Raw genomic sequence first — 22,111 nt, forward strand, 5'->3', positions numbered from 1 at the left:
TATAAATATATATATATATATATAAATATATAAATATATATATATATATATACACATATATATTAGTAAATTTTGGGAGCAGGTTTTCCACAATACACTTTCTATTAGATATCACAGCATACTCGGCGTTGGTGATCATTTTCTTTAGACTTTGTACTCTTCTGTTTTCTTCTTCGAATACACAACATTCCTGAACGAGTCCATGCCTGCTTGGATATAAAAACGTTACGACATTTTGGGTATATAATAGGCATCTTCTGGTAAGTTTGTCTTCTTAACTTCATACATATCTAAAGGTATTACAAATGGTAACATTAGGAGAGGATAGGTCCAAGAGTGTTTAGAATGCGTCATCGTCTTCTCGGAGTGACGTGGGGCGCCTCGAATATGGATGAAATAGAGAAACTATTCGGAAAATTAAATCTATTAAAGGGTCCGAGTTCAGACTAATTTAAGGGAGGCAGCAAATTATATATTTGAAAGATAGAAATGGAGAGATAATCAAATGCAGAGACAGAATGGTAAAATGAGAAGAATTTTAAGAAGAGCTTTACTCATCAAAGACCGTAATTGAGTCATTAAATTTATCTGTAGATGTTATCAATGCACCAGAAATTACAAAGGGAGAAGGAATTTTTACTCTAAAAAGTATGAAACGAGAAAAAGCACCTGGGGAAGATGGTATTGGAGCCTCATAACTCCTAAGGATTCAATACAAGTAGGAACTACTGTTGCCATGAAATCTGAGATTGGGTGGATTTTGATCTGGAAATATGGGTCAATGCTATAGTAATTCTAATGTTTCAAGTATGTCTTCTAATTTAGCCTTTATGTCTTCTTCCTCCCAGCTCTTATGTATATCTGAAGTATCTGATTCTGATATGTCAAACTTTTTAGTAAAGAATATAGGGAGGATATCAAAGATAATGTGGTTAAGGAGTTCAGGGATAAAATAGAATTTGTGAATGGCAGGTATGAAGTTCAATTGCCTTGGAAGAATAACAATATTAAAAATACATTAGTGGGTAATAAAAATCGAGCCCTGAAGAGATTGAATAGTCTTTTAATTAGATTGGATTAAGATGAAGACCTTAAAGTTGAATATAATAAGGTTTTTTGATGAATATGAGTCTAAGGGAATTATTGAGGAGGTTCCCTCAGAGGAGATGTTGCAACCTAAACCCTTCCACTAAGCCAAAAGAGAGACAAAATCCCCTAGTCATCCCCTTCTCAGAGTCCATCAGTTATTTGTCCAAATTTCTTCCCAAAGAGAAGGTAAATTTAATTCATAATTACCCAAATACTATTAATAAAAATGTTGTTAATGTTCACCAGAGGTTGAGAGAAGATCATATCCCAGGTGTTTATTCCCTTCCATGTAAAGATTGCAACCTTTCATACAAAGGCCAGACGGGGAGAGACCTATGGACAAGACTGAATGAACACAAGAGGTCGATTAAGTATGGCCAAGAAAATTCAGCCGTGTTTCAACACATAAATTAATTTAATCACCGGATGGACTGGGAGAAATCTGACCTGTGGGTTCAGAAGGAAAATGGTGGAATCCACATTAATTGAATATCTGCCCACGATGAATATTTCCAAGGGTCAATAAACCCCAGACATTATATCAGGACTATTATCACCAAACATATTGTCAACAAGCTTCCTCCCCCTCCCCCTGACCTGACCTCATGTCATCCTCAGGTCACATAGGGTTGGGGTAGTGACGGTTATTATTTTCCATGTTCCCTTTCTTTTGTAAAAGGTTGCTATTTAAGATAGCATCCTCCTTCCACTTTGTACTACTGAAGAGGATTGCAGTTTGCAAACGAAATATATAGTTTCGCTTACGCAACTCTTTCTTTCGTCCGACTGTGGTGTTAGTTGTGAATTACAAATGTGTTACTACATTTTTCACCAGTGATGTATATATATATATATATATATATATATATATATATATGTGTGTGTGTGTATACATATATATATATATTGGAAGGAGGCTCTGTTGCATACATGACTTGGGCTTATACTGAAACTCTTCTTTAGCTCGAATGACAATCTTTTTGGGAAGTCGTGATATTGAGAAAGGAGCGAGAAGACAATTCTATCTAGTTATATAATTTATTTCTCCTAAATGCCTTTCGTCAGTACATGGTCATATTCTGTAAGTGAACATGGACATGGGTTCACTGGTTAAATATATAGAATGTGCACTGGGGGTGGTCGCATTGTTTGAGCTGTGATCCTTAATCATGCGCACCCGAAAGTAGCAATGGTGTGGAATGCTAATGGTGGGAATTTCATTAGGTGGTACGATTTCATCAGTTGCTTGAAAGTGTAGATGCAGGCGAGATTTGTGTGTTCATCGATGGCGTTTGGAGACAAATAATCACCGATTCGCCAATTTTGAGGCAAAGAAAGTACAGTAGTGGGCTTGTAAACAAAACGTTATTATGGTGTCGGAGAACGTAACTCAGCTGGGTTGCTTGTAAAATGGCGAAAAGTTGGCCTAGGAGGTTCGGGCGAGAGGCTGCAGACAGCAGACGCGACCTAGGGATGCGGTACAAGCGAGGACAGATGCCGTTTGTCTGAGCGAAGTAATTTGAATGACCCTACCCGACCGGGGCATGCTAATATAAACATACCTGAAGAGCAAAAGGAAGCGAAGAGAAAGGTCGCACAGAAAATGGCCCGGAATCTATAATAGTTGTGCTTTCGCACAAATACAAATGCCTTTATTACAGGTAAACTATGACCATAGCCTAAACATGAAAGATATGAATACGAGTCAGCGATTCTCACATACTATATCAACTAATTGACCACCCACACTGCAACGACGATACCATAAACATAAGTATCGCATCGGAGAGTATGTTGGGGACTACATACACACAGGCTTATGGATGACCTTTGTGTTCTCGATTAGTAAAGTCGGCGTTGTGTTTCTTTCCCATGTGATCCTTGATAGGGACGTTTTTGAGGTGATATGATAGCCTTTTGATAGGACCGTATAAGTCAGGCCGACATATAACGAGCTAAACACCATATGAGGACGGAGCCTTTATTTGCACGACGTTTCGCTTATTACAGTTTTTTCAAGTGCAGGTTGATACACATGCTTGAGATTAAATAAGAGGAATTGAGGGAACGGGGAAAGAAAGAAGTAGGGGGGGGGAGGAAGAGGAGAGGAGGAGGAGGAGGAGGGGGATTGAATACTGGGAGAGGTTGAGAAGGGTGGTCCAAACGTCCGAGGGCAAATTGCTCACAAAGGGTGGTTTAAAATTTTGTTGGCCATGGATATTAGAGGAATTATGTGGGGTGAGATGTTGAACATGCCCCTATTTTGTTCAACAGTGTTCGTTCCTTGAATGCTCGCTGCTTCCAAACACTTCCTGCGGATCTTGTCGGGTTCTCGTATCAGCAGCTCTGCAGTCTTCTAGTCCATCAGATGGTTTTCCCTATTCATATGTGTCACACATGCATTGGTGGTGACATCATGCCTGATGCCGTAACGGTGTTCACGTATAACCAACAACCAACACAGCACTCGCAGAGGTCGGACGTCGCTCTCCGCTCCAGCACACTCAACAAGTGCTCAGGAATCTTCGCCGGCCGGTGGCGGCAAGGAGACTTTTCTCCTTCGCTGCTGCCGGTCTGGCACAGGCCGACCTCTTCGTTGACGTCGGTAGGCGGGTTTACACCAAAGACAAATACACACATTTCCCAAGTCACGTAATTCAACTCTGATTCAGAGCCCTTAACTCTTCACCGGCTGGTTGCGAGAAAGTAATTGGGTAGCCTCTCTTGCCGACCGGCCCGCACCCACGCCCTGGCCTCTTCGCTGACGAACGCGTTTACACTTCTGACATTTACACACAATTCCCAAGTCACGTAATTCTCTGCTTTCAGAGTTGTGCTTGGAGGGAGAAAGATAGTACAACACCCGCCCGCCTGCCCCCCCCCCCCTCGCACCGCCATTAGATCCACTCTCCTGACTCTCAAAGCCAACCTGGGGATAAAGAGGAACGCTCATGCCCAACCTGGGGCTAATCAGGAATGCGCTCTCTACACGCGGGAAGTGAACTCTACTCACTTCCCGTAAGATACATACACACACCTCTCACGAACATAGCCACGCCCCACGCACAAACATCTACACGTACTTTTTCTTCGACTAAAATTCACTTCCTTTCTAACTTTCTCTTATACTACATCTTCTCATTTCAGTTTACTTCCCACTAAAGATTTTTCCGTTTTCCCACCTTTACTACTACGCCTCCTACCATTTTCTCAACTTTTGGTGATTCTAATCCCAGGCGTCGGCGCCGCCATTCGAGTTCCCTGCCTATTTCTCCTGAGCCACGACCACCAACTGCCCCTAATCGCTCGCTCAATCGCCCGGTGGCAAAAACCCTCTTTTATACACTATCTTTACATTTTCTTACAGACATTCTTACCCTACCAAAAAAACCGATCCCGCGCAAGCTGGTGGTCTTACCTAGCAAGTCGACTACGACGGCACTTGAAAAAAGTTGTAATAAGCGAAATGTCGTACAAATAAAGGATCCGTCCTCATATGGTGTTTAACTCGTGAGTCTTGTCGGCAACTGCTACTTTCATGAACAATTTCGACATATGCTGAGTTGCGGTGTCACCAACGGGGCAAACTAGCACGGCATTGACTTCTGGAAAGGGGTAGTAGGAAGTTAATTGTTCTTCAGTACTAGGTTGTGTAATTTACATATTTTGTAATGAGTGATGAGGCCGATTTCAATGTTAGGTCAGTGGGTTGGATGTATGCGATGGTACGACAGAAGGCTATTTCATCTTCCTTATGGCCAGAATTCATGTGTCATAGCTAATACAAGCTTATGGTTAGGAGGCTGTGGTTAGATGTAGGTATGAAAGCGAAGGAGTTGATTATGACTGATGTCTTATGTCTAATGACGATCTAATTAATCCAGTTGTTTACGTAGGAATATCTCCCACAGAGCTGTCTGAACGGCTTTCACATCATATTGCAGTTTGTAAATATTTCTCTCGCAAGACTTTTCAACTCACATTAAGAAAAATTACCAGTATTTTTGTGACATTTGCTGATTTTTGTTTCATGCTCATTAAATGTTTTCCCAACTACAGATGTATTCCTCTCATTTTTTAGGTTCTCAAGATGTTGGCAACGGCTGTGTTGGTAATAACCGTGGTTGTGCTACTTTTCGGTTACTGTCACCATCGACACCAATACTGGCAGTTGAAAGGTGTCTTCGTTCCTCCTGTGATCCCTCTGATTGGTCACTCCCTGAGCGTGTTCTCCATAATCGAGAACCGATTCCAGTATATTGACAAGGTAAAAAAAAAAAAGAAAAAAATACTAGTAATGCTTGTAATTGGTCACTCCCTGAACATTTTCTATATGATTTCCAATTGATTCCAGTTGGTGGAAAAAGCACAATATTGCGACTAATTGGCATGATTTTGTTTCTCTTCATATATTTTCATCAAAATTATAGTGGTGCATGGATATGAGATGTGGAGTAGTACGGGAGGCAGTATATCGCCTCTATTGTCAGTCTTCATTTATTATCAATTTCTGATCTATAATGTTTTCCTAGATTCTTCAGAAGACAAAGGCTCCCTTCATAGGTGTATACGAATTTTTGACACCTTCCTTGATCATCCGTGACAGCGCTCTTCTTAAGAACATTATGATCAAGGACTTCGATCACTTTGTCGATCGAAGAACCTTTGATATGGGAAATGCAGATAAAGAATTTGATGAAATGCTTTTTATCCTCCAAGGGGAAAAGTGGAAAAAACTCAGGTCCATCGTCACACCCTCCTTTACTACGGGAAAGCTGAAGGGCATGGTTCCCCTCATGCAAGAGAAGTGCAACAAGCTGGTGGATTTGCTCCTGAGAGAGGGACAGGAGAAGGTGGACATTAAGCACTCTATCGCTCGCTTTACCCTAGACACAGTGGCTTCCTGTGCCTTTGGAGTCGAGTCGGATTATCTAGATAACGAAGATGATGAATTCGGAAACGCAGCCAAGAAATTTGTCGAGCCACCAGGATTCTTCAGAGGAATGAAGTTCCTATTATTCTTTATGGTCCCCAAGCTCTTCAAATGGCTCAATATTAAGCTCTTCGACTTTGATAGTACAAAGCTACTCAGAAAACCTGCGCAGGCCATCAGAGAAGGCAAACAATGGAGAGGGGATTTCCTGGACCTAATGGTAGAAGCCATGAGGGAGAGCGAAGTTAATGCCGAGAATGCCAAGTACAGTAAGTTCTTTCAAATCAAAAGATTCTTTATGCCTTGATACACAGGTTCCCAACCTCTTTAAACTGACGAGCACCCAGTTTCTGCTAGATAATTACGAGATCACCGTACTTTTGGACATTATGAGCCAGTGCAACTAGTAAAACTTAGTTTAAAGGTCACTGGAACCTTAGCTTTACTTGTGCAGGGCGTCACAAATAAAATTGCTTCATTTGAGATATTCATTAGGTAAGGCTTTACGTCAAGGGGAAATTCTACATTGTGTGCATCAGTTCTTTGTCAGCCTTAGACCCAGATCGTGCTGGTGCTCGTGCGCATGATATTAAAAACTGTACAAAAAAGTATTGCTACGCCATCAGAGAGCACAGCAGTCCTGGGGGTCAACAGGTTGGAAATCTGTGTCCAAAGGAAGTTTGTTCATATTTCTTGCCCTCTCACTACCATGGCATAATGATTTTGGTGTTGTAGATGTAAAGAACATGATCACAGGGGTGGAACCTGATTTAATCGGGCTTTTAATATTCAAATAATGCCCTCCTCCTTGCTAAAGAAAAACTTATGATGGTTCCGATAAAGGAAGCTATACAGTATGCTTCGATACTGTACGGGTCGAAAGAGGAAGTGTCTACAACCATGATCCACAGTTTCTACTACACTCGAGCTCCCCATAAGAGAGGAATATATACCCTTTTGGTCAGGAGGTGCGAGGATTCTGATGCCAAAAGCAGTTTTTAAACACTGCCGACTGGGAACGCGCTAGTTCTCCACAAAATATACATAAACTTTTAAATGCACTTGTCGGTTATACAGATTAACTCATGAAGTTGAATCACCATAACTATGCGTAAGAATATATATGCTTTAGAATGTGATTATGATGTCAATAAGGTTGACAGTAGCAGGCTAGGAATACCCAAAACTCATTGTAACTTACAGAGTTGTGTGGATTGTAAGTAGGTTATAACCTCAATTTTTACGATGTAGCTGCATGGTCCATTACAACCTATACTCAAACGCCTGCCTCGATCATTGTAACCCTGTTCATGAAAGTCGTGGAGTTCACAATCACCAATTTCCACACGCATCAGCTGATATTAGTTCCAACCAATGAGAACATATTTTGTCATGGGGCCTCAGCTAATGACAACGCAGAAGTATCGTGTATTAGAAATCATGGAGCCCCCAGCGGGGGGAAAAACGGTGAAGAGGTTATGGTGCTAATTCCAGATTAATAGATAAATAGAATATTTTTTCCGGAGAATTTTGGTCAAAAAATACTGTAGTTTTCAATAAAAAGTGTTTGTGGAAGCTATACCTACAAATAAAATGATTTCTGGTTAAACAAATATGAAAATAATGTGAGGAGACATAATAGGGTACGGCAAATCATTGAGTTAGCAAATACAGATCATAAGAGATACCCCTACTTCATAGTACTAACAATACGTACCCTCTTACAGACGTTGGAAGTGTATCCTATTGTTCATATCAAAATTGTAGAACAAAAGGAAAGAGGCGAATCAGTATGACATATATAAAAAGAAGAAATGATCCGATGTAAAAATTGTTATTCACTCACATCTGCCCATGGGCTGTTGTAGTTAACTATCGCATTCCCAGTCGGCAGCGTTTGCAAAGTGCTTTTTGGCGTCAGAACTCTCGTAGTTTCTCACTAGAAGGGTATATGTTGTTCAACTCCGGGGACCCTGGGTGTGGTAGAAACTGTGGATCATGGCTGTACACAAAGGATTACAAAGGCGGAGCATGCCGACAGGAGACCTTTTGATCCATATCTAGGTCGGATGAAAAAAAAAAAAAATCATATTATTAATAAAATAATAAATAAAAACATAATAATGTAAATAACAAATAAAATACATAAATAAATGCATAGGTATAGTTAGAATAACAAACAGGTAAATAGTAAATAATAAATTGACATATAACTAATGATAAATGAAAATCACACAGACAAATGATAACAAAACAAAAACAAATAGTAAGATAGATTATAATCATTACAGCATCTTACTTAGGTATTTATCTAAATGATTCTTAAAGCTTCGAACTGAACTACATTGCACTACCTGTGCAGGAAGTTTATTCCATTCATTAACTACACGGTTGGCAAAGTTGTTTCTACCTACTTCCAAAATGAATCTATTTCCGGACAGTTTGAGACCATTGTTTCTTGTCTGATTCTCATTCAATGTGAAAATTTGGTCACTTTTGATGTTGTCAATTCCCTTTAAAATCTTAAAGACCTGTATCAAGTCACCTCTGAGTCTACGCTTTTTTAGGGAAAACAGATTCATGTGCTTTAGTCGATTTTCGTATGATTTATTTTTGATATTTGGAATCAGTTTTGTGGCTCGCCGTTGTACTTTTTCCAGTCTGTCAATGTCTTTAATGAGATACACGCACACACACAAACACACACATACAGACGCACACACACACACACACACACACACACACAGATTATATATATATATATATATATATATATATATATATATATATATATATATATGTACATGTGTGAGTGTGTGTCTGTGTGTATACAAATACACACGCAAATGTGTACACACATACACACACACACACATATACATACTATATATATTATACATATATATATATACATATATATATATATATATGTATATATATGTATATACTATATATGTGTATATAGATACACATGTACGTATATGTGTAAATACTATATATCTATATATATATATATATATATATATATATATATATATATATATATAGGTGTATTTACCTAGTTGTATTTACCTAGTTGTATTTTACGGGAAGGGGAGCTATGCTCGTGGGGTCCCGTCTTCATATCTCATTTTATCTAAACTATTTTTAAATTCATGTATTGTTTTTGCACACACCACTTTCTCATCTAACTTGTTCCAACTGTCTATTGCTCTGTGAGGAAAGCTGTTCTTTTTCAAATCTCTTCTATAGCTGTCTTTTTTTATTTTCTTTCCGTGTCCTCTTGTATTTCTGTCATCCCATTTTATCAGATTCTCTCTATCAGTAATTTCTATGCCTTTCATGATTCTGTAAATAGCTATCAAATCTCCTCTCTCTCTTCTTTGCTCTAGTGTCCGTAGTTTAAGTTTTTGTAGTCTCTCTTCATATGATAGTTTTGAGAGTGTTGGTGCCAGTTTTGTAATTGCTCTTTGTATTCTTTCAAGTTTTTTTATACATTTTTTTGTACTTGGTGACCATATCGTTGCTGCATATTCCAATCTTGGTCTTATCAGGGTGATTAGGATTTTCCTCACCATTTCTTCATCCAGGTATGTAAATGCCACTTTGATTGTTCTTATTAAATTATAAGTTTCTCCAAAAATCTTATTTATATGTTTCTCAGGTGACATATTATTCATAACAATGACTCCCAGGTCCTTCTCATTTTGGGAGGCACATAATTGATCACAAATTTTCTGCTCTTCTTATCTCGGTCTTCCACTTCTATCATAATCATCTCTACTGTATTCTTTCCATATATGACACCTTTCACGTTTATATCCTTCTTAGTCAGGAACATAACTCCACCCCCTTGTTTTTTCTCTCTGTTTCTAATCCAATAATTGTATGTATCATGTCCTACACTGTTGGGTGGTAGTGGGCCTTTTAATTTTGTTTCTACAATTCCCATTATGTCCGGTTCTTTTTCTTTCAAATAATCATTCAGTTCATTCAATCCTGTTATCAATCCATCTATATTTGTGTAAGACACTCTTAGTTTTCTGCCACTTCCATTGTATTCTCTGTTTCCCTTATGTTTTTCTTTAGTATGTCCAACTGCTTTATTTTCATGTTCACTACTCTCCAATAGAATCTCTCTTTCTCTGACTCCGTTCTTTCCTCGTTTTTTGCCTTAGCTTCAATTCTTTTCTGCTTTTCTGCCTCTCTTTCCTCCTTATTCATTTCTCTTTTTATCCATACCTTTTTATATTGATCATTTGTTGCTAGTTTCCCTGTCTTGGATAGAATTTTCTCTGCCGTTGTTTGTGACCTGAATTTAATCTTAACTGGTCTGGTCTTATCTGTACTATATTTTCCGAGTCTGAATTTTTCCTCAATTTCCTTTATAATTTCTGGTTCATCTTCCTGGACTAATTTTAATAAACTGCTTACTCTTTCATTTTCCTCTTTGATTCTTGCGGTTCTATCTGGGTTATGTTTCTCTTCCATTCCTAATATAATTATACATTTCTTTTTGTCAGCTAATTCTCTTACTATATTCTCCTTCTGTCTCATCACTTTAATAACTGAGTCTTCATTATGTTCTTTCAATTGCTGTTTGACTATGTCAGTGAATGAAACCTTATTCCCTTCTTGAGTTATTCTCCAATTTTTAGCTTCTGTAGCTATTTTCTCTCTGTTTTCATTACTATTCTTCTTCAATTTCTCATTCTCCTCCTTTACATTTCCTAACTGTCTTTTTAGGTCCTCTATTTCTTCAGTTAAGTTTCTGTTAGCCTTCTCTAGTTGTTCCAACCTTTCAATTCTCTGGAAAATGGAGTCTACGTTACCTAACTTACGCTCCAAGTCCTCGATCACCTTATCAACTCTCTCCTCTAGTCTTATCAGTCGGGGGGGGGGGGGTTGTGTCCCCCCCACCCTCTTTAAATCCCTGGAACATATTCTCGTCACTTTCTTCTGTATTGCTCCTCTCTATACTTCTAATCTTTACATTTTTATTAGACATTTCATCCTCACTCAGTCTTTTGTTTACCTTCCGCTTGTCTGGCTGGGCCAAGTCTACTCCCTCCTCATTTCCTTCCATTTCCCTCAGTAATCCCTCCCCTTTTCCTCTTTCCCTACTTTCCCACTACTCCACGAGCAATTTCCCCCCCACCCTGCAAAGACACTAGGCACTTCTCTTTGCGTTGGGATCCACAGACTTCAGTTTTCTTCAGAACGTCATCCAAGCCGTCCATTCGCTGAAGTGTGTGTGTGTGTGTGTGTGTGTGTATAGATACACATGTACATATATACCGTATGTGTAAATACTATCTATCTATATATATATATACATATATATATATATATATATACACATATATATATATATATATAATATATATATACATATATATATATATATATATATATATATATTCAACCGCAATTCACTTTTAATTCCATGCCCACGCAGTCGAGACTGACAAGGAGCTCAATGGAAGCATATATGTAGATATTGATACTTGGGTAAGCCAAGGGCTCGAAATTGGCTCAGACGTAACAAAGTGTCAGTGACTTAGCCCATTGCGCTATATCTTTTAATAGCTTAATGGGCTAACTCACTGACACTTTGTTACGTCCGAGCCGAGTTTCCAGTCCTTGGCTTGACCACGTATCAATTTCCATATACGTTCTTTCATCGAGCTCCTCGTCAGTCTCGACTACGATGGCATGGAAATAAAAGTGAATTGTGGTTGAAAAGATGCTAATCTGTTCACTGGGGACCATTCAGTGTATGTCTATATATATATATATATATATATATATATATATATATATATGTATATGTATATATATGTATATATATATATATATGTATTTTACCTAGTTGTATTTACCTAGTTGTATTTTACGGGAAGGGGAGCTATGCTCGTGGGGTCCCATCTTCATATCTCATTTTATCTAAACTATTTTTAAATTCATGTATTGTTTTTGCACACACCACTTTCTCATCTAACTTGTTCCAACTGTCTATTACTCTGTGAGGAAAGCTGTTCTTTTTCAAATCTCTTCTATAGCTGTCTTTTTTTATTTTCTTTCCGTGTCCTCTTGTATTTCTGTCATCCCATTTTATCAGATTCTCTCTATCAGTAATTTCTATGCCTTTCATGATTCTGTAAATAGCTATCAAATCTCCTCTCTCTCTTCTTTGCTCTAGTGTCTGTAGTTTAAGTTTTTGTAGTCTCTCTTCATATGATAGTTTTGAGAGTGTTGGTGCCAATTTTGTAATTGCTCTTTGTATTCTTTCAAGTTTTTTTTTATACATTTTTTTGTACTTGGTGACCATATCGTTGCTGCATATTCCAATCTTGGTCTTATCAGGGTGATTAGGATTTTCCTCACCATTTCTTCATCCAGGTATGTAAATGCCACTTTGATTGTTCTTATTAAATTATAAGTTTCTCCAAAAATCTTATTTATATGTTTCTCAGGTGACATATTATTCATAACAATGACTCCCAGGTCCTTCTCATTTTCTACTTTTTTTATTCCTTCTTCTCCCAAATTATATGCTCCTGTTATTCTGTTTTTGCTTTTTCCAAATTCCATTATACTACACTTTTTTGTATTAAACTCCATCTCCCACTTCCTACTCCATTCTTGTACTTTATTTAGATCTCTCTGTAGTGATTCATAATCTTCTTCAGTTTTCACTCTTTTCAGTAGTTTTGCATCATCTGCAAAGAAGCTCATATAGCTTTCAATTCCTTCATCCATATCATTAATATATATAGCAAACATTATTGGGGCCAGAACTGTTCCCTGCGGGACACCGCTTATTACTTCATTCCATTTTGAGTGCTGGTCTCTTATCACTACTCTCATTTTTCTTTCTTGCAAAAGGTCTTCCATCCAATTTAGCAATTTACCTTGTATTCCTCCTTCATATTCTAATTTCTTAAGCAACTTCTTATGTGGTACTTTGTCAAAAGCTTTTTTTAGGTCTAGAAATGCACAATCAGCCCATCCATCTCTTTCTTGTATTATATCTATTAGCCTTGAATAGAAACATAATAAATTGGTGACGCATGATCGTCCTTGTCTGAATCCAAATTGCCTTGGATTTAGTACGTTGTTTTTTTCCAAGTATTTTACCCATCTACTTTTGATAATTCTTTCACAAATTTTTGCTATTGTACTTGTTAGAGAGACTGGTCTATAGTTGGTAAGTTCTTCTTTATTTCCTCCTTTATATATAGGTACCATATTTGCTTTTTTCCAAGCTTCTGGAACTTTTCCTTCTTTTAAGGAACTGCTTATTATGCTATGTATTTTGTCTGCCAGTTCATTCCTGCATTCTTTCAGAATCCAGTTTGCTATTTCATCTGGCCCATGCAATTTTCTGACATCAAAATTACCCAAGTGTGTCAATATTTCATTCATTGTTACTTGTATTTCTTCCATAGGGGGGACTTTTTCTTTCCACTCAATCTCTTCAGGTTGTATATTTTCCCTTGTAAACACTGATTTAAAATGTTTGTTCATAATTTCTGCCATTTCCATTTCCTCAGTGTATTCAACTCCTCCTTGTCTTAATTTCTCTAAGTCTTGTTTGTTTTTCAGTTTATTGTTTACAAATCTGTAGAATAGTTTTGGTTGATCTTTACACTTTTCTATAACATCTTTTTCATATTTTCTTTTTTCCTCTCTGCACTTTTGTACATATTCATTTCTATAACCAGTATATATTTTCCATTTTTCAGGTCTTCTGTCTTTTTTCCATCTGGTCCAGGCTTTGTCTCTTTTGTCTTTTAACTCCCTACAACTTTTGTTGTACCAGCATTTTACATATTCTTTTTCTTGTTTTTGTCTTGGGACATACTTTTCCACTCCTTTTTTGTAAATTTTTGTCAAAATATTCCATTTCTCTTCCACTGATGTTTCTTCTTTGTATATTTCTTCCCAGTTTTCTTGTTGGAAGAATTCTCTTATTTTATCAAAGTTTGTTTTTTCATACATCATTCTTCCTTTTCTATATTGTTCATTTCTTTTCATATATTTTTCTTCATTAAGTTCCAGTTCAATCAATATGTGGTCACTTTTACCTATTGGTGTTTTATATTCAATTTTGTCCACTATTCTAGGTTCAGATGTAATTATTAAGTCGAGTCTCGATGGTTCTTCTTCATTTCTATACCTAGTGTTCTCTTGTATCCATTGTGTCATTGAATGGTCAGTAATCATCTCAAGTAGAGCATTTCCCCATGAGTCATCACCACTCTTTACTGTCATTTCTTCCCAGCAGATTTCTTTGCAATTAAAGTCGCCCATCATAACTATTCTTCCTTCGTCTTCCATTATTTTAGTTAATGCTATCTTTGTGTCCTCTAACATACTTTTATGTTCACTCTCCTCCCATGAGGCTGTTTTCGGAGGCACATAATTGATCACAAACTTTCTGCTCTTCTTATCTCGGTCTTCCACTTCTATCATAATCATCTCTACTGTATTCTTTCCATATATGACACCTTTCACGTTTATATCCTTCTTAGTCAGGAACATTACTCCACCCCCTTGTTTTTTCTCTCTGTTTCTAATCCAATAATTGTATGCATCATGTCCTACACTGTTGGGTGGTAGTGGGCCTTTTAATTTTGTTTCTACAATTCCCATTATGTCCGGTTCTTTTTCTTTCAAATAATCATTCAGTTCATTCAATCCTGTTATCAATCCATCTATATTTGTGTAAGACGCTCTTAGTTTTCTGCCACTTCCATTGTGTTCTCTGTTTCCCTTATGTTTTTCTTTTGTATGTCGAACTGCTTTATTTTCATGTTCACTACTCTCCAATAGAATCTCTCTTTCTCTGACTCCGTTCTTTCCTCGTTTTTTGCCTTAGCTTCAATTCTTTTCTGCTTTTCTGCCTCTCTTTCCTCCTTATTCATTTCTCTTTTTATCCATACCTTTTTATATTGATTATTTGTTGCTAGTTTCCCTGTTTTGGATAGAATTTTCTCTGCCGTTGTTCGTGACCTGAATTTAATCTTAATTGGTCTGGTCTTATCTGTACTATATTTTCCGAGTCTGAATTTTTCCTCAATTTCCTTTATAATTTCTGGTTCATCTTCCTGGACTAATTTTAATAAACTGCTTACTCTTTCATTTTCCTCTTTGATTCTTGCGGTTCTATCTGGGTTATGTTTCTCTTCCATTCCTAATATAATTATACATTTCTTTTTGTCAGCTAATTCTCTTACTATATTCTCCTTCTGTCTCATCACTTTAATAACTGAGTCTTCATTATGTTCTTTCAATTGCTGTTTGACTATGTCAGTGAATGAAACCTTATTCCCTTCTTGGGTTGTTCTCCAATTTTTAGCTTCTTTAGCTATTGTTTCTCTGTTTTCATTACTATTCTTCTTCAATTTCTCATTCTCCTCCTTTACATTTCTTAACTGTCTTTTTAGGTCCTCTATTTCATCAGTTAAGTTTCTGTTTGCCTTCTCTAGTTGTTCCAACCTTTCAATTCTCTGGAAAATGGAGTCAACATTACCTAACTTACGTTCCAAGTCCTCGATCACTTTATCAACTCTCTCCTCTAGTCTTATCAGTCGGGGGGGGTTGTGTCCCCCCCACCCTCTTTAAATCCCTGGAACATATTCTCGTTGCTTTCTACTGTATTGCTCCTCTCTATACTTCTAATCTTTACATTTTTATTAGACATTTCATCATCGCTCAGTCTTTTGTTTACCTTTCGCTTGTCTGGCTGGGCCAAGTCTACTCCCTCCTCATTTTCTTCCATTTCCCTCAGTAATCCCTCCCCTTTTCCTCTTTCCCTACTTTCCCACTACTCCACGAGCAATTTCCCCCCCACCCTGTAAAAACACTAGGCACTTCTCTTTGCGTTGGGTTCCACAGACTTCAGTTTTCTTCAGAACGTCTTCTAAGCCGTCCATTCGTTGAAGTGTGTATTTACTTAGTTGTATTTACCTAGTTGTATTTTACGGGAAGGGGAGCTATGCTCGTGGGGTCCCGTCTTCATATCTCATTTTATCTAAACTATTTTTAAATTCATGTATTGTTTTTGCACACACCACTTTCTCATCTAACTTGTTCCAACTGTCTATTACTCTGTGAGGAAAGCTGTTCTTTTTCAAATCTCTTCTATAGCTGTCTTTTTTTATTTTCTTTCCGTGTCCTCTTGTATTTCTGTCATCCCATTTTATCAGATTCTCTCTATCAGTAATTTCTATGCCTTTCATGATTCTGTAAATAGCTATCAAATCTCCTCTCTCTCTTCTTTGCTCTAGTGTCTGTAGTTTAAGTTTTTGTAGTCTCTCTTCATATGATAGTTTTGAGAGTGTTGGTGCCAGTTTTGTGATTGCTCTTTGTATTCTTTCAAGTTTTTTTTATACATTTTTTTGTACTTGGTGACCATATCGTTGCTGCATATTCCAATCTTGGTCTTATCAGGGTGATTAGGATTTTCCTCACCATTTCTTCATCCAGGTATGTAAATGCCACTTTGATTGTTCTTATTAAATTATAAGTTTCTCCAAAAATCTTATTTATATGTTTCTCAGGTGACATATTATTCATAACAATGACTCCCAGGTCCTTCTCATTTTCTACTTTTTTTATTCCTTCTTCTCCCAAATTATATGATCCTGTTATTCTATTTTTGCTTTTTCCAAATTCCATTATACTACACTTTTTTGTATTAAACTCCATCTCCCACTTCCTACTCCATTCTTGTACTTTATTTAGATCCCTCTGTAGTGATTCACAATCTTCTTCAGTTTTCACTCTTTTCAGTAGTTTTGCATCATCTGCAAAGAAGCTCATATAGCTTTCAATTCCTTCATCCATATCATTAATATATATAGCAAACATTATTGGGGCCAGAACTGTTCCCTGCGGGACACCGCTTATTACTTCATTCCATTTTGAGTGCTGATCTCTTATCACTACTCTCATTTTTCTTTCTTGCAAAAAGTCTTCCATCCAATTTAGCAATTTACCTTGTATTCCTCCTTCATATTCTAATTTCTTAAGCAACTTCTTATGTGGTACTTTGTCAAAAGCTTTTTTTAGGTCTGGAAATGCACAATCAGCCCATCCATCTCTTTCTTGTATTATATCTATTAGCCTTGAATAGAAACATATTAAATTGGTGACGCATGACCGTCCTTGTCTGAATCCAAATTGCTTTGGATTTAGTACGTTGTTTTTTTCCAAGTATTTTACCCATCTACTTTTGATAATTCTTTCACAAATTTTTGCTATTGTACTTGTTAGAGAGACTGGTCTATAGTTGGTAGGTTCTTCTTTATTTCCTCCTTTATATATAGGTACTATATTTGCTTTTTTCCAATCTTCTGGAACTTTTCCTTCTTTTAAGGAACTGCTTATTATGCTATGTATTTTGTCTGCCAGTTCATTCCTGCATTCTTTCAGAATCCAGTTTGCTATTTCATCTGGCCCATGCGATTTTCTGACATCAAAATTACCCAAGTGTGTCAATATTTCATTCTTTGTTACTTCTATTTCTTCCATAGGGGGGACTTTTTCTTTCCACTCAATCTCTTCAGGTTGTATATTTTCCCTTGTAAACACTGATTTAAAATGTTTGTTCATAATTTCCGCCATTTCCATTTCCTCAGTGTATTCAACTCCTCCTTGTCTCAATTTCTCCAAGTCTTGTTTGTTTTTCAGTTTATTGTTTACAAATCTGTAGAATAGTTTTGGTTGATCTTTACACTTTTCTATAACATCTTTTTCATATTTTCTTTTTTCCTCTCTGCACTTTTGTACATATTCATTTCTATAACCAGTATATATTTTCCATTTTTCAGGTCTTCTGTCTTTTTTCCATCTGGTCCAGGCTTTGTCTCTTTTGTCTTTTAACTCCCTACAACTTTTGTTGTACCAGCATTTTACATATTCTTTTTCTTGTTTTTGTCTTGGGACATACTTTTCCACTCCTTTTTTGTAAATTTTTTGTCAAAATATTCCATTTCTCTTCCACTGATGTTTCTTCTTTGTATATTTCTTCCCAGTTTTCTTGTTGGAAGAATTCTCTTATTTTATCAAAGTTTGTTTTTTCATACATCATTCTTCCTTTTCTATATTGTTCATTTCTTTTCATATATTTTTCTTCATTAAGTTCCAGTTCAATCAATATGTGGTCACTTTTACCTATTGGTGTTTTATATTCAATCTTGTCCACTATTCTAGGTTCAGATGTAATTATTAAGTCTAGCCTCGATGGTTCTTCTTCATTTCTATACCTAGTGTTCTCTTGTATCCATTGTGTCATTGAATGGTCAGTAATCATCTCAAGTAGAGCATTTCCCCATGAGTCATCACCACTCTTTACTGTCATTTCTTCCCAGCAGATTTCTTTGCAATTAAAGTCGCCCATCATAACTATTCTTCCTCCGTCTTCCATTATTTTAGTTAATGCTATCTTTGTGTCCTCTAGCATACTTTTATATTCACTCTCCTCCCATGAGGCTGTTTTCGGAGGCACATAATTGATCACAAATTTTCTGCTCTTCTTATCTCTGTCTTCCACTTCTATCATAATCATCTCTACTGTATTCTTTCCATATATGACACCTTTCACGTTTATATCCTTCTTAGTCAGGAACATAACTCCACCCCCTTGCTTTTTCTCTCTGATTCTAATCCAATAATTGTATGCATCATGTCCTACACTGTTGGGTGGTAGTGGGCCTTTTAATTTTGTTTCTACAATTCCCATTATGTCCGGTTCTTTTTCTTTCAAATAATCATTCAGCTCATTCAATCCTGTTATTAATCTATCTATATTTGTGTAAGACACTCTTAGTTTTCTGCCACTTCCATTGTGTTCTCTGTTTCCCTTATGTTTTTCTTTTGTATGTCGAACTTCCTTAGTTTCATGTTCACTACTCTCCAATAGAATCTCTCTTTCTCTGACTCCGTTCTGTTCTCGTTTTTTGTCTTAGCTTCCAGTCTTTTCTGCTTTTCTTCCTCTCTTTCCTCTTTATTCATTTCTCTTTTTATCCATATCTTTTTGTGTTGTTCACTTGTTGCTAGTTTCCCTGTTTTGGATAAGATATTCTCTGCCGTTGTTTGTGACTTGAATTTAATCTTAATTGGTCTGGTCTTGTCTGTGCTATACTTTCCGAGTCTAAATTTCTCTTCGATTTGTTTCATAATTCCTGGTTCATCTTCCTGAACTGATTCTAGTAATTGGCTTACTTTTTCATTTTCCTCATTGATTCTTGTGGTTCTATCTGTGTTGTGTTTCTCTTCCATTCCTAATATAATTATACATTTCTTCTCGTCTGCTAAATCCCTTACTATATTCTCCTTTTGTCTCATCACTTTAATAACTGAGTCTTCAGTATGTTCTTTCAATTGCTGTTTGACTATGTCAGTGAATGAAATCTTATTTCCTTCTTGGGTTTGCTTCCAATTTTTACTTTCTTTAGCTATTGTTTCTCTGTTTTCTTTACTATTCTTCTTCAATTCCTCATTCTCCCCCTTTACCTCTCTTAACTGTCTTTTTAGTTCTTCTATTTCATCAGTTAAGTTTTTATTCGCCTTTTCCAGTTCTTCCAATCTTTCAACCCTTTTTAAAATGGTGTTCATATGACCTAACCTACTCTCCAAGTCCTCGATCACCTTATCAACCTTCTTCTCTAGTCTTGTCAGTCGGGGGGGGTTTGTGTCCCCCCCACTCTCTTTAAATCCCTTGAAAATATTCTCATCACTTTCTGCTATATTGCTCCTATCTATACCTCTAATCTTCACATTCCTATTAGACATGTTATCATCCAACTCGTCTTGGGGTCGTTTGTCTACCTTACGGCGGCCCGTCAGGGCCATTTCCTCCACCTCCTCATTACCTTCCATTTCCCCAGCAATCCCTCCCCCTCTCCTCTTTCCTTACTTTCCCACTACCCCACGAGCAATTTCCCCCCCCCCCCCTGCAAACACAAAAAGGCACTTCTCTTTGCGTTGGTATCCACAATCTGCACTTTTCTTCAGAGCGTTCTTCAAGCCGTCCGTTCGTTGAAAGTGTGTGTGTGTGTGTATGTGTGTTTGAATTAGTTCTAGCTGTCCGAGATCATAACATCATACATAGGTTAGGTGCTGTCGGTGCTGGGCGTAGGCAACAAATTATTGCACATATACATTCTGTATATACATACAAATAAACAATGAGGTTCTTGAATCGTGTAACGATTCCGCACTCGTGTAATTTTAATAGGAAATTAAATAAAGTATCACGATAAAGCTTGCTATACGATGGATGGAGGCATGTAGTTCAGAATGCGCTGGGAGGTGTTCAGTTTCAGCTGAAATCTGGTGCCATCAGTCAATCGTGGCAAGTATCTCTTACCCAGCTTTACGTTTTGCTCCCATAGTAGCGATAGAGAATACAGTTGGCGGACAGTCTAAAACAGCTTATCTTTTTTCTTTTATCTTTATTTGCCAGAGGTTACAGAGAATACAATCAACGCACAGTCCCTTGCCTTCATCTTCGCCGGCTACGAGGCCCCTTCGTCCACTCTTGGGTTCGTCTGTCACCTCTTGGCCAATCATCTTGAAGTCCAGGAGCGAATTCGTGAGGAGATCCGCGACCTGGTGGAGGAGCAAGGGGAAATCAACTACGAGGTCCTGAGACAGGCGAAGTACACCGAGGCCATCCTCAATGGTAATGTATACACACACACACACACACACTCACTCTCACACACACATACATACATACACATATATATGCATACATACATACATACACACATACATCCATACATACGTATGTACATATGTAGTCGCTGTAACTAGACTCATTATCTGTTTCAGAAGGCATAACTCACTGGAAAGTGGCCACCTTTTCAGAAACATGAATGTCTGAGTCAATGTTCTTTTTTTTCAGAATCTATGAGACTGTTCCCGGCACTCACGTTCAATGAACGCCTATGCACCAAAGACTATACGTAAGGAATATAGATTTTTTCTTCATTTCTTTTTCAGTGTGAACGTGTATCGAATTCTTTCTTGTAACAAGCCTCTTGATTCCACATATTTCTGCCCAGTTGCCTCCACTTGTGATCACTGCAATGTTTAATGGACAAAGAATAAAGGATGTTGTAAATGAGTCCTTAAGTTTCGCACCTTAAACCTTCAGCTTAGATATACACCAATGTTACATTCTAGTAGGACACAGCAGCCACTGTCGCCGTATTTGTAGATAAAACGCAGTCGTGTCCATGAGCCTTCAGACCCCTGTGTCTCGTTTCAGCATTCCGGGAACAGACCTGACGATCGAGAAGGGCATGATCATAGGCATCCCCGTCTGGAACGTACAGCGAGATCCGGAAATATACGAAAACCCGGACGAGTTTCAACCGGAGAGATTTCTTCCTGAAAACAAGACCCCTGAGAAATCTTTCGCCCTCCAGGCTTTCGGCCAGGGACCCCGGAACTGCATCGGTAGGTTTCCCGAAAGATTCTGGGGAAAGAAACGAACCATCACGTGGAGCCTTCTCCTTCACTATCCATTTCAGTCAGCGTGATGCCATTGTCCCCAAGGACAGGAGCGACGGTGAATCATTGGCCTCACAGTACAAGTGTCCATTTCATGAAGTCTAAGATGGGGTTGGCAATTTTTTTGCGAGGCTTTCACTTAAGTTTTTGGAAGTGCAGGAGAAGGACTCTGATGGTTTATCTTTGTAAGGTAATATTTATCCAGTCCTTCTGAATTGAAACAGAAGCTCTGAAGGGTCATGTTTTTGCAAGCCTCTATTTTGCTTTGGTAAAAATCAATCAATCAATCAATCATTAAAAGGGGGGGCAAGAATTCCTAGGTAAGTTTATTTCCATAATGCTGTACACCACCTTTCTCAAAATGAATTGGGTTGAACACAGCTCTCTTGATTCTGTCTTTCTAGAAACAAAACTGATGCACCAAAAATAAATATCTTTGTTGATCTTTATGTAACTGATAGTAAGTGCGTTTTTCCTCCGAAGAATGCACTTTGTTGTTTCTCTGTAATTTTTCCTCCCCTAGAGGAGACACTGTACATGTTTCTGTTTGTAGATCTA

General features: G+C 37.6%; 1 protein-coding gene across 2 annotated transcripts in view; it reads left to right on the forward strand.

The window, feature by feature from the left end:
• Window positions 1–22,111, forward strand: part of LOC143018087 (cytochrome P450 6k1-like) — a 30,651-nt gene that overhangs the window by 7,824 nt on the left and 716 nt on the right. For both annotated transcript variants that reach the window (XM_076173194.1, XM_076173193.1), the window contains exons 2-6: window positions 5,171–5,356; window positions 5,622–6,291; window positions 20,499–20,717; window positions 20,943–21,003; window positions 21,309–21,499. In XM_076173194.1, coding sequence (XP_076029309.1) covers window positions 5,180–5,356; window positions 5,622–6,291; window positions 20,499–20,717; window positions 20,943–21,003; window positions 21,309–21,499 — 1,318 coding nt within the window. In that variant the 5' untranslated portion in view covers window positions 5,171–5,179. The remainder of the gene's footprint in view (window positions 1–5,170; window positions 5,357–5,621; window positions 6,292–20,498; window positions 20,718–20,942; window positions 21,004–21,308; window positions 21,500–22,111) is intronic.

Source organism: Oratosquilla oratoria, chromosome 34 (genome assembly GCF_046742065.1).
Source record: "Oratosquilla oratoria isolate Oo_2021 chromosome 34, ASM4674206v1, whole genome shotgun sequence".
NCBI classification, from domain to species: Eukaryota; Metazoa; Arthropoda; class Malacostraca; order Stomatopoda; family Squillidae; genus Oratosquilla; species Oratosquilla oratoria.